Source organism: Brassica napus, assembly GCF_020379485.1.
Source record: "Brassica napus cultivar Da-Ae chromosome C3 unlocalized genomic scaffold, Da-Ae chrC03_Random_37, whole genome shotgun sequence".
Classification (NCBI taxonomy): Eukaryota; Viridiplantae; Streptophyta; class Magnoliopsida; order Brassicales; family Brassicaceae; genus Brassica; species Brassica napus.
Genome location: NW_026014207.1, coordinates 1 through 13,967, shown reverse-complemented (window position 1 = coordinate 13,967; position 13,967 = coordinate 1). Strand labels below are relative to the sequence as shown.

General features: G+C 35.0%; 1 protein-coding gene across 1 annotated transcript; it reads left to right on the top strand.

Annotated features, from left to right (window-relative positions):
• Positions 1-526: 526 nt before the first annotated feature.
• Positions 527-7,546, top strand: LOC106434923 (phosphoinositide phosphatase SAC4). Its single transcript, XM_048770790.1, has 16 exons — positions 527-1,228; positions 1,320-1,521; positions 1,640-1,805; positions 1,987-2,209; positions 2,455-2,531; positions 2,796-2,983; positions 3,094-3,191; positions 3,412-3,545; positions 3,620-3,748; positions 4,025-4,373; positions 4,924-5,045; positions 5,148-5,258; positions 5,704-5,889; positions 6,096-6,272; positions 6,561-6,675; positions 7,082-7,546. Exons 1-16 carry the CDS (start codon positions 1,121-1,123, stop codon positions 7,181-7,183), a joined length of 2,487 nt encoding a protein of 828 aa, XP_048626747.1. The 5' UTR covers positions 527-1,120; the 3' UTR covers positions 7,184-7,546.
• Positions 7,547-13,967: the final 6,421 nt, after the last annotated feature.

Genomic DNA, 13,967 nt, shown 5'->3' with positions numbered 1-13,967 from the left:
AAGATTGACCAATCTATTTTTTTAATAATTCATTTTCAATAATGACACGTGGCTACAAAATGTTTTTCGATTAATATATAAGGATATTTATGGTAATCTTCGATGGGGTTCTTGAATAATCTTATTTTACTGTATAAGCTAACACGCAAACACGGTAAGCACAAAAAAATTAAAACATAAAAAAAGAGAGAGAGATAGTAATCGTTACTGTCTCAAAAGGTTTAATGGGTCAGGAGGAGTGTTTGCATTGCATGCCCCTATCTACCAATTACCATCACTGAATATAGTATTATTATTCAATTTCGTGTTGGCGTCAGCATTTTCCCTGATAAGCTAAACATGTTTTTGGTTACCTTCTTTTTATAATTTTGCTAAAATTGAGGCGTTCATCTGTAGATAATTGATTTATTTACAGTTGAAAAAGAAGAAAGAGTAAGAAGTTGTAGAAAGTGCAGCTATTCCATTAGTGTCCAGACAGCTGTAAGTATAAATCATTGTCACGAGACTATTATTTCTTCTTTCTTTTTTTTTTTTCCCGTAAATCCCCTATATAAAATAAAAATAAAAAATAAAAAATAGAAAATTGTGGTATGCGTCGGCTCTTTGTTTCTCGATCCAATCTTCTCCTTCCTTCTCTCGACCGAAACAAAAGAGAACACAAGACAGAGCTGAATCATATCATCATCATCATCTCTCTGATCTCTCCCTCTCTACATCATAAAAACCCCTTTCTCTTGTACAATTCTTCGTCTAAATCTCTTAATTCTCCGAATCTGAGCTTCCTTCTTCGTTTTTCTTTTGAGATTTTCGAGCTGGCGATCTCATTGATCGGAGCTGCCTTACCTATATCCCTTGAAAAAAAAGCTCGCATTTTTTTATTTTAGATTCGAGAGCAGCAGAAGAATCTCAGTAGAGAATCTGCGTCTCTGCTGCTAGATTGTTTGTAAGTCCCAAGGTTTGATTTGGTTTGTTTGTTTCTTTCTCTTTCTTTCTCCTCTGAGAAAGTTCGAAATTGGTGAATGTTCCGGCGAGAGAGATTGTTTGTTCCGGCGGCTTTGGCTTAGATCTGTAAGTCAAAAGGTCACTGTCGAAAGGAAACGAGTTAATTTGGGAATCAGCTATGACGACTTCATCCTCATCAATGGAGAATGGAGGAGGCTCATCCTCCTCTGGATCATCTTCCCTTCATGGCTGTATGCAAGAGTTCAAGCTCTTCCAGACTCATTCCGTAAGTAAAGCTTCCACCTTTTGAATCCCAAGGATCATTTGTATTACTGGTTCCCTTTTAGATCATTTTACTAACATGTTTTTTTTTCCAGAATTTCTATATGATTGGTTGGAATGGTAGTGGAGTCCATAGAGTACTCAAGATAGACCGTCTTGATGCGTCTGAGCTTAATGTCAGTGAGGACTCTACTGCTTATACCAAAAAAGAGTGCTACGAGTTGCTAAAGCGGATACACGAAGGAAACAAGGCCACAGGCGGACTGAAACGTGTTGCTGTCTGTTATGGCATCATTGGTATGTGTCTTTTTTGTGTCTCAAGTTATGTTTACAGGAGAGTAGATGGCTTTTGCTTTTTACAGCTTGTTCTCACCATTTGTTTTTTTTTTCTTCTTTCCTTTTTGTGTGGTCTCAGGATTCATTAAGTTTTTGGGACCATATTACATGCTGGTTATTACTGAAAGAAGAGAGATCGGTGAAATTTGTGGTCACCGGGTGTATGAAGTGTCAAAGAGTGAGATGATTTCATTGCAGCATTCTAGCGTGCTTTCAAACATTGCAAATTCAAGAGACGAGAACAGGTATTTTGATATATCTTTTTACTAGATTTTACCCTTTTTGTTTGTTTGTTCCAAGCTCATTTTTGAAGAAAGTTCTGTTTGGTGAAAAGAGAGAGTGCATGTGTTTAGTTATTATACCCTTCTACCTTTCTTATGAACTTTGCGTATCTTTATCTGGTGTTTCTCACTTGTTGTTAAACAGGTACAAGAGGCTGCTGAGTATGGTGGACCTTACGAAAGACTTCTTTTTCAGCTATTCTTACAATATAATGCGAAGTTTCCAGAAGAATGTGTGCGACCATGAGAGTGGTGGTACTCTCTATAAGAAAATGTTTGTGTGGAACGAGTTCTTGACTCGGGGAATTCGACATCATCTTCGGAATACCGTGTGGACTGTAGCATTGGTGTATGGTTTCTTTAAGCAGGTAAGAATAGAAAGTTTCTGGGAGCAAATACACGTATTCTTTTCTTTCTCACAGCAGCAGTCGTTTTTTTTCGTAAAAAGGCATTCTGTCTCACATGCAATTTTTATTTCTTTCCATTTTTATATACTTGGATGTGCTATTTCAGATACAGCTATGAAACACTGGCATCTTTATTTTCAAATAACTTGTAGTTTCACAGTACTGTTTAGCTTAATGGGTTGAACCTTCGTTTGTTGTGCATGTAGACAACTCTTTCTGAAGCTGGACGGAATTTCAAACTCACTCTTATTGCTAGGCGTTCCCGCCATAACGCTGGAACCAGGTATCAGATTTCATCACTCCCGAGTTTGCTGCTCTGTGGTCTAACATGATTTTAATTACTCGCTCTGTATTCTAAACAGTAGTTGTAACTTGAAACCGTTTCAAATAAAGCCCAGATTGTTAATCACATTAGAATACATGTGCAAGCACTGTTCAATATTTCTCCATCTCTTGGGTTCGTTCCAGCATGATGAGAATTAAAGTATACACCTTTACTTGAGTTAGTTATTATGCTTTGTTTCTCCTAAACGCCTTCTGATTTTAGGTACTTGAAACGAGGAATAAACGAAAGTGGCAATGTCGCTAATGATGTCGAAACAGAGCAGATAGTGTCTGAGGACGTTCCTGAAGACAGCCCCATGCAAATAAGTTCTGTTGTGCAGAACCGTGGCTCAATTCCTCTGTTCTGGTCACAGGAAACCTCACGGATGATTCTTAAACCGGATATTGTATGTGAGTATTTTCATACTAATTATACTGCCTTGTCCCTTCTCTCTCTCTCTCTCTCTCTCTCTCTCTCTCTCTCTTCTTTGTGTGTTTGAATACCTCAATGTCAAATGCAGTGTCAAAAAGGGACCTGAACTATGAGGCAACTAGACTTCACTTTGAAAACCTTGTGGAGCGATATGGAATCCCCATCATTATTCTGAACTTGATCAAGGTGAGTTGCCTAATTTTGCTTGTTTTAACGTTCTTATTATCTTTCATGCCTTAAGCATTTCAGCCTAGGTACTTTTTGTATTGGCAAGTGATGCGTCTTCTTGCACCTTAATCTAGATAAAATATCAATGAAAGGAACTATTGTGTCTGCATTATCATTTAGATACTTTCACACCTCAAACATTCCATTGATTTTTCCTGTTGCCCTTGACAATCAATAGACAAAAGAGAGGAGACCCAGGGAGTCGATTCTCCGGGCAGAGTTTGCCAATGCAATTGACTTTATAAACAAAGATCTGCCTGAAGAAAATCGTATAAGATTCCTTCATTGGGACTTGCACAAACATTTCCAGAGGTATACTTTAAATTTCTGCTTCTAATTATGAGTAGTTATACATAAATTTTCTCTTTTCTCTGTCTTCATTTCAGCAAAACAGCAAATGTCTTGGCACTTCTTGGCAAAGTGGCTGCATGTGCTTTGATGCTAACAGGTTTCTTTTATTATCAAGTTACCCCAGCAATGAAGCTCGATGGTGGTATGAGCTTGTCTTCTTCTGAGTAAGTGTTCTTACTTGAGCTCCTGGAACTTACTTGTTCATCATATCCGACGTATATTATATTTCGTGATCGATTTAAAGATGAACCTTGTCGGATGTGGTAACTTGTTGACTTTCATCAACTATCCGTAGTTTGTGTTACTATCTGAAACTCGGTGATAGCGTTAACCTATAACTTGGTGGAAAATGATGGTGTTTAAAATAATTCTATCTGAAAAGTTTTGTTTTTTTGCAGCTATATACTAACTATTTCAGTACTTATACCTTTATATTGCAGTGCCGACATGTCTACACATAATAGCTCTGATGATGATAGTGGGGAATATGATTCCCTAGAGAAGAATCTTCCCCCAAGTAAGAATGTTGCTAATGGCGATTATGATAAGCCTGGCATGCTTCAGAGGGGCGTGCTGAGGACCAATTGCATAGATTGTCTTGATCGTACAAATGTTGCTCAATATGCATATGGTTGGGCTGCTCTAGGACAGCAGCTCCATGCTCTGGGAATTAGAGATGTTCCAACAATAGAACTTGATGATCGTTTGTCTAGTGCTTTAATGGGGTTATATGAAAGAATGGGAGATACGCTAGCTTACCAATATGGTGGATCTGCTGCCCACAATAAGGTAATTTCTTTTCTTCTTTTCTTTCTTTTTCCGGTCTATCCTGACATATCATCGGTTCAGCCTATTTTATATTCAGGGAACTGTCTTATACTATAAAATCTTCTGCTGGAGACAGTTGACACTAAATTCTAGGCTGTTTATTATGAACAAAGTTTATCGTATTTAGCCCCACTTGAGATTTTTTTTGTGACTGGCTTCATGAGATGAATTTTTGGACCATTTGATATCATTTGCAAGGATATTGGTCTAAAGAATTTTACTGAATCTGGTCTATTTTCTGATCTTGATCTTTGATATCCAATACAAGTCTTATTTTAGGTGAATTATTTTATATGTCATCTATGTTATATCTCAATGACAATTGGACCCTTTATTATTCGTGAAAGGATATCGGACTTTAGACTAGTGTTAAATTTCATTCTGTAATCTCTTCTTTTTGGTATCACTGAATAATGATGCTCGGTTCTTCTGCAACTGACTCAAGTTAACCTTATGTTCTCTATTGTTTGGATACACTTGGTTGATTCCTAGAATTTGTGGTGTGAAATAGGTTTTCAGTGAGAGAAGAGGCCAGTGGAGAGCAGCAACCCAGTCACAAGAGTTCTTGAGAACCCTGCAACGTTATTATAATAATGCATATATGGATGCGGATAAACAAGACGCCATTAATATGTACGCTTCTCTCTGTCACTCTCTATCATATATGCATGTTACGCAATGATTTGTCAGAGTCTTACAGAAATTCATTGGGCTTTTGTGACTGTTTCTATGCAGATTTCTTGGTACATTCCAGCCTGAAAACGGGAGGCAGGCGATTTGGGAGTTGCGTTCGGATTTCCGCTCTAATGGACAAAATGGAGAGATAAGCATAGAGGAAGATGAAAGGTAGGTCTCTGTGACTGCAGCCATGTAGGCATATGCATATAAAACTTGATGTTCATCTTCCACCGATTATAGGAGTTATACGAGATCTGGTAGACCTACTTGCAATGCATTTTGTATACGAACTTTGAAACAAATAGGCTTCATGGATTGGCATTCGCCGCCGTAACTTCTAGTTTCCATCCTATGAAACTTTTGTGACTAACCGTATGGAATGATCATATGATTTGGACATAAGGAGGAATGAGCTTGTGTTATATTAGACTTAAGGAGTCAAGGGGGAAACTAGGATTGATTTGTCAACTGCATCGAACTTTAATTATTTGTTTATGAATTTGCTTTCTTTTTAGTAGATGAATATTCCATTTCTATTATTGACTTTAGAATGAACAAAAATATTTTGACTTTCGCTGTATCTATGATCATAGCCTAATACCATGTTTTCCAGGTTTCTTGTGAAGAGGTGCTTATCGGATGGTAATATTCTGCATGAAAGTCGCACACCGATGTCCGCAATGAGTAGCAAGCATGAAAGCATATCACATAAAGGCTTCGTGTCTTCACGCCAAGTGAATCATGTAACTTCAGAGTCATCACCAGATATGCCAGCTGCTGGGGATGTATCATTATCGAGGTTTGTTTAAAGTCTTTCTTACATTTTCTTCTGCTTATAGCTAAATAAAATATGTACTGCTGTTTCCTTTAGCTTAAGTGTCTATTCTGTGTATGCATTATGATTTTGCTTGGTGCAGCTCTATTGTGCATGCCAATTCCATCCATATTATATCTTTACTTGTATCTCTTGTTGGTCTGAAACTTCAGTTGTAATATCTTCTGTAGGTGTACTCCGTCAATGCCTAGCACACATTTTTTTGGAGATGCGAAGAAGATTCAACATAATGGTAGTAGCTCCTATTACTTGTCCGAGCAGGAAGACATGTCTAGTGTCTCAAATTTTGTTGATGTCGAGTGGCTTTCCTCTTCGGAAAATCTATGCGAAAACGATCAGTTGTACAGGTAAAAGTAATGTGCATATAAAGAAATCGATGTACTACGTTTTTAAGCAGTCAATGGAGTAACCAGATCACATATAACTAGAAGCTTAAAGTGTTATATATCTAGAGCATCATATTGGCCATCGTTCTTAAAATCCTGCTGATTATGTTTCTTCCAAAAATGTTATCATAAGATTCCAAGTATCCATCTATGAAGGGTTTTTTCTCCGTTGATGACCAAAATAGCAGTAAAAGCCTATTTCTTATGAACGACAAACAATTTTTTGAATATGCATTGCTCTTTTGGTAGGCCGTCACCGCTCACAAGCTATTCAACCGCGGAAGTGTCATCATCAGAGAATATCATCAGTGAAGTAAAACAGTCAACGCCTGCTATAAGCGAGAACGGATCAAGCAGCAGGAAGGTCAGTACCTTCCAAATTATATTCTGCATATCTCCCTATCTAGTTTAATGCAGTTAGAGTTTGTTGTACTTGATTCTGAGTTCTAGCTCGTCTCTTAATGATATCTTCTCTGAAACTTGGATGAACCGTTGGCCAAAATTAGAATAAAAACTTAGTTTTAAACCAACTCAGACGGAAGCAGATGCTATAGTAGAGGATTTTAACAAGCAGAGTATATCCAAAAATAGCTGAACCTATCATAAATGGATGGTTCTGTTGACTCCCATCTTTTACAATGTTTATAGCGCTCGGCTTAAAACTTTGTATCATACATACCACTTATCACTCTGCTCTCAGATTATTTGAGTGCATATATTGTCATTTGGCTACTCACTTGAAACTTGACCACATTTACTTCCTTTGGCAGGGAAAAGAACCTATGGAAGGCGAACCATCCACAAAGATTTACGATGATTTTACTGATAGCTTCAAACAATGGGTAGCATACGGAGAAGCCCTCTGCCATTGAAGCTCTTTCAACTTTCCATTTCCAACAAGAACCATACTTATGGACATTTGGATATTACGGTGCAAACATGGAGAAGGGACTGGTAGAAAGATTCACAGTACCACATATTTGAAACTTCACGGTGATGACCAAACGGTCAAATGAGGTATTATACATTATAAAGAGGAGCAAATAAAAAAGTAGCTGAGAGGTTTGAGTTTAGGGAAATTCTCATCTTTGTGGAGAGAAACTTATGATATTCTGAGACTTTTGTTAGGATCTTTTATTGTTCTCTGGTTTGTAGTCTACTGTAAATATATGTTTGGTTTATTGATCCATCATGTAACTTCTTTTCTATGGGTAAAAAAGTCATTTCTTCTACCACCTGCTGAGCCTGCAATTTTATTGATCGATCTTTGAGCTAATCTTCATACTGTTAAGAGGATCTTCCAGAGCTCGTACTATTGGTTTTAGATCTTTCATATTGGTATAAAAACTTTCAGGGATTGTCCTTGTGGTATGAGCTAAGTTACAAACTGTTTGAAGATTTTTCAGGGATCCAGATGATTCTCTCCTTTGAATATCATATAGTATTGTTTGTTGGGACTGATGTCTCGTAACATTATTGCTATTATAATTTTCATCGTTCCTCGAGACGCCATTTATTTCAGATATGTTCTAGACGTGTCTATTGCTATATTATTACTACAACAGAAACACATAGCTTTTGCAAAATTTGCATGCGCCCCACATCTAGTAAACGTTAAGCCTCGATTTATTTATTTTACTTTTCCTGATCTAAGGATGATCGTTTTTTTTTTTGCACCTCTACGGCTCCCTTGGTCAGAAAGATTTACGGGTTGAACTAGCAGCTCCGAATAGGATGACTAGTTTTTACTAATTCTATATAATCTTAATATAATTTTTGTTTACCTTTGTTAATTGACTATAGCGATATATCAATTCTTGAAATTTTACTCACTAGATTTTAGGTGCTACAGATAAATTGTTGTAGAGGATAAATAAATGGCTGTGCTGAAGTATATATATTTAAGATAAATAATTTTTGTTTAGCTTTAAAGTTCCATTTAAAAAAGCATCTCAAGTATCATTTTATATAAACCACAAGTCTTAATCCATGGAAAAGTTTCAAACTATCAGGTAAGGACTAAGGAGTATATAGAAAAAATGTGCTATAAAGATTCTCATAGGTTCTACAAATAGCTAGAAAACAATCATATCGTAAAACACAGAGAATCTGACATATAGATTTGTCTCTGTCGGAATATAAAATTTCCAAGATGTTATTATATGCATATTAATGTCTTTGAATGAACAGAAAAATACAAACCCTATTTAAGAAAAGGCGACGTGTGAGTGAGTGGTAGATATCCATTATAACATATGGTTTGTTAGAGAAAGTGATGGATGATCGTATATAGCAAAAGAACTTTTACTATTTGGTGTTGCTTGCTTCAGTCTTGTATCAATTATCGAAGAAGATGGAACTTCAAATCCAAATATTAGGCAAACCTAATGGAAATCATGTCATGTCTGACATTTACCTAAATAATCAAAAAGAATTTTATATTTTAGAAATAAAACATTATTCTGTTCATATTTTACGTTAGTATTATATTTTCCCAGTTAATGAAGATCAGGTGCTGTTTAAATGAGCGACTAATATATTATTTTTTCTATAATTACTTCATATAGTAACACCATAATATTAACGCATTATTTTTCGAGACGCTGGAGAATTGGTTTTGGTTTTTCCATCGTTTAGATATAGACCTTTAGCTTTTTTTTTTCTTTTTTTCTGGGGCAAATAGACCTTTAGCTTTTGTTGAGTAGGAAAGGCAACAAAAAAGTTTAGTGCTGTAAATCTATGGCTTTGTGGAATTACACAGGCCCCCACAATGATTTTACTTTATATTTAGGGTTAGGTGGAATCTCTATTGCTAATTGGTAATTAGGCAAAAGGAAAAGAGCTAATGGCGATGTAGTTATGATTCATAGCAACCATAATTGAAGGAGAAATATGTCAAGGGATAGAAGTGTTAAAAATGTAGTATAGAGAGAAATAAAGTCGCATTTGTATTATATATAACCTACCCCACTTCCTCTAAATTATATGCACAACTATTAAACTTTTTTCTTTTGTCAACAACCCGACAATTATATTAAAGTGCGTAGTTACGTAATTTTCTCAAGAAATAAACGAGCCCAATACCACTGAACTTAAAAACCATCCCACACCCACAGAAGCAAATAACAGCGGACTGTGTTGGTATAGCACTTAGTGGACCAAATATTACTCTTTCCGTACGACATTGAAATAGTCAAAAGAGTAATACTCAAATGTTATTACAAATTGTAACAAAAATATGTTATTTTATAATCGGAAATCGGTGGGAAGGTAACATCACAATCAACGTTGGCCTTATCCAAAGTCCATCTCCTGTTTAGTTGGTGTAGCTCCTAGATTGACTAATACCCTCACTCCACGTGTTACTCTTCGTCTTTCTCGACACGTGATGGTGAGACTAGTAGATACGTGAAGAAAACATAATATACACCACAAACCATCTACAATTTTTTATTTATTAAAATGTTTCCATAATATTTCCTATTTAAAACCAATGATAACTTACCTAATGGTTGACCAGCAAAATCTATATTATAATAGTTGCGTTTTTGATCGCTCTTCAACACACCACGTCAGCGTTTTGTGGATCCTATTTTTAAAAAGTGTGAAAAAGTGTCAAGTTCATGGTTTGAAACCGGGTTATTGAAATATAAACACCAACATTTATACCACTAAGCTAAATGATACTTTGTACATTGATGACCGAACCTAATATATATTTATGAAAGTAATACATGAATATGTGGAGCAAATCAGTTCTGTCCAGGGCTCTGACCTCACCAAATAAACAACTCGAGTCGTTATTCGTCTCCTCATTGATCCGTAAGAAACAATCAACACATAATTTTCTTTATATTACTGTCTATATTGTGCTAACATCAAATCAAATATATTTCCTACCCAATATTTGTGGTCGTCTATTTATCTGTCTTACTTATCAATCTAATTTTACACAAATCTTTATTTTACAGCTTAAAAGAAACCACAATTAACCCTAGGGCTGGGCAAAAAATCCGGATCCGAAAAATCGAACCGAACCCGATCCGAAAAAGTAATACCAAACCCGAACCAAAATTGATTAAATATCCGAATGGATCTAAAATTTTGGTATTTAAAGAACCGAAACCGAACCCGATCCGAACCAAAATATTTCGGGTACCCGAATGTATCCGAAATAGATTTATAAACCTATATATTAATTATTTATTAGATTTAATGTATATTAAAAAATATCCAAAATATATTTGATACTTTAACTTATCCAAAATACTTGAAAATATATACAAATAATCAAAAGTAAATGTCTTAAATAGTTAAAGTATACTCAAAATACCAAAAATAATTAAAATATTTATTTATTCTCTATCCAAATATTCAAATCAAACCAATTTATATGTTAAGTTTACGTATTTTGACATGTGTTATTCAAATTTATATGTAATATATTATTTTGTTTATAGATTTTGAGTATTTTAAAATATATGATGAATTTTAAAATTTTAAAAATAATTTAAATGGGTTATCCGAACCCGAATCGAACCCGCAAAGATCCTAACCGAACCCGAATCGAAATTTAGAAATATCCGAATGGGACTGAAATCTTTGACCCCGAAAACCCGAAACCCGAATAGACCTGAACCGAACCCGAATGGGTACCCGAACGCCCACCCCTAATTAACCCAAACAATCAAAACACCAAAAACTAGAATCCCAAAAAGCCGAATCATTAATGATCACCTCTCTTTTTGTCTAATCTTACAAATAAACTTCAAAACAATATATCAAACCAATAAACTCAACTAAAACTCAACGATACATTGAGCCAGCTAAACAAATACAAACTACACGGCCAACTATTTACAATTTACAAACTTACTTTCGCAGATGCTTACGAAGAAGACGACAACCAAGATCAGTGAAATTACCTAAATAAAAAAGAAGAGTAAGTTACAAACTCTGATAAATACAGCTAACAATGATTTTTGTTTACATATTACCCATCAAATAAAAGAGAAACAAACACAACCACACCAGGAGATACAAGAGACAATCCTAACAGACAAACATCTCCACCTACTCACTCCTCTTGTCTTATAAAATAGCTTACATGCTCAATGTCAAAAGACCAATGCTATTGTCTTCTTATGAGAAATACATATATTCGTTTAAAATTCATTAAGGCCTAAATACTAATTGTCACTTCTTTTATAGTTATTTCTACAAGTTTTTAAAGGTCCGGTAAAATCAACAAGTTTAAAAATAAAAAAAAAACATATAATCAACATAATAAAAACAAAAAAAAATTACTTAACACTCACAACTTACACAACTAAACTCGAGAAAAATATCCATAAACAAAAAGTACTCTCAACAACCTTAATATAATTTATGTAATCTCAACAGTACAAGTAACAAATTAAAAAGACAAACAAACAATAAGTTTCAGTGACACAGCAAACAACACCACGAACTATATCAATCACATTACTAACACAATTTAGTTCTTCGTGAGTGCAGAACAGTGCATACACAGTTCATCATCACAACTCTAACCCTATAACAATAAAAAACTTGAAAAACAATGATCAACCCAAAACGCAAAATTCACAGCTACAATAACCCTAACAATATTGAGATGAATAAGAATTTTGTCCATAACTCCGCGCTTGCGTAGGGACAACGCCCCTAGTTAATAATAATAACTTAGCAATGGTTTCACCCAGCAAAACAAATTGCAGGCAATGGATGAAACCATTAACGGTTTTACATTGAAAACCATTTGAACGTTTTGTTGCACATTTCACAAAACTAAATCAAAACCGTCAATTGAAGTCGATAGTAACATTTTTTTCATCTATTATTTTATTAATGGTCAAACCCAACGAATCCAAAACATTAAACATAAAAATAAAACATAAAGCATAAGCCCAGGACAAAGGGCAAACTAAACATGGGCCTAAGCCCAAACCACAACCGTGCGGCGCCTCACATTGCCACGCGTCTAGAACCTCGCAAGGCCATCCACGTGTTGAAACCCACCCATGAACGGGACACGCGTCCCGATCACGACATCGTAACCCAACCCACGAGGTTCACGTCAGAGGAGACGAAAAACGGACACGTGTTTCACCGGATAAACGCCGTAGCTAGAACCACCGCGCCCACCTTCGTCACCAATACTCTTTTTAACGGAGAGATCGATCGAGACTATCCCGAGATCTCATCCAGAGCCACCTAAACCACCACCGACGGCTTTAGAACTACAACCATCTCTTCCTTCTTCACCGTCGTATTTCAAAAAATATAAACGCCGAATGAAACGGCACAGAGCCAGCCGTCGACACCGAGGGTAAGAAGCGACGCCGGAGTCAGAAGCCGGCAAACGACACTGAAGAGCCATCGTTTCGGAAGGAAAAACCGATCACGAAACCGAACTCATCTCATCTCTGACCTTATGATTTATGATTTGATATGAAGGTAAAGATCGAAAGAGTTTTCTCTCTGTAACGTAAGAGAGTGATGAACGGGTTTTTAAGAGGCGGTCTGTTTCGTAAGTGGATAGTAACATATTGATGGTGATGATGAAAAATGATTTAATGATGGAAATGATTTAAGGAAATGGTGTAATGTCAAATGAATTCTGTAGACTAGTCAGTATAATAGTTACTTTTGGAGCAGTATAAACAATATAGCTGAGAATAATTTTGGAAATATTCTAATTTTACCACAAAATTGGATTATGTTTTCAAATTTATTCGTAAAAATAATCATTTTTATTAATTTGTGATAAAAAAATTTATCTAGCTCTCGTAAATCATTTATAAAAAGAGTATATAGAAATTTATAAATTCAACTCCACTCCTAAATATTAAATCCTAAACATAATCAATAAATCATAAATTAAAATGGACTAATATGTGCTTTTTTTAAAAAAAATGGACAATATGTATTAGGTACAGGGACTTTTGTACATCTTAGTATTTTTAACTGTGAACATTTTCAGGCACCATTAATTTGTGCAAAGCAACTTCTCGTCAAGTTGCATTTGAATTACAGAGTGAACGATGTGTTTTTGGAAAGCAGAGACCAACGTCTCCGTGTCACTGTGTCCAAGCATCAACTTAACTTTATTACTTTGGTATGAATCTTATGATTGGTAAACAAAAGCGTAACTTAAATGAAAAGTAAAATGGTAGAATAATAAAATAATGAAAAACAAAAAAAAAAAGTTAAAAGTCAGCGTTATATGTTTTCTTCCTCTTCAGCATACATGGGATAAATAAATGAACTTATTTACCACTAATTAAAAATAGTATACTGCGTAAGAGAGATGAAAAGTAAATAAACTTGTTTTCAATTGATTGGTGAAATATGAACTGAATTAAGAGTAAATTAGATATTGACCTGCGGGTGTTAATTTTTTCCTTTATATATTTATATTTTTTTCATGATTATTGTTATATATTTTATATGTATCATAATATAATTATTGTATAAATATTTTAATATTTTTAAGTTTTTATACATCAAAATCAAACCCGAATCAATATGGTAATATGATTACTTTGGTTATTTGAATATTTTTAGGTTAATTTTAGTTTGAACTCAAAATACTCGAACTGAATCGGTTAATATTGTTACCTTTGTACAAATATC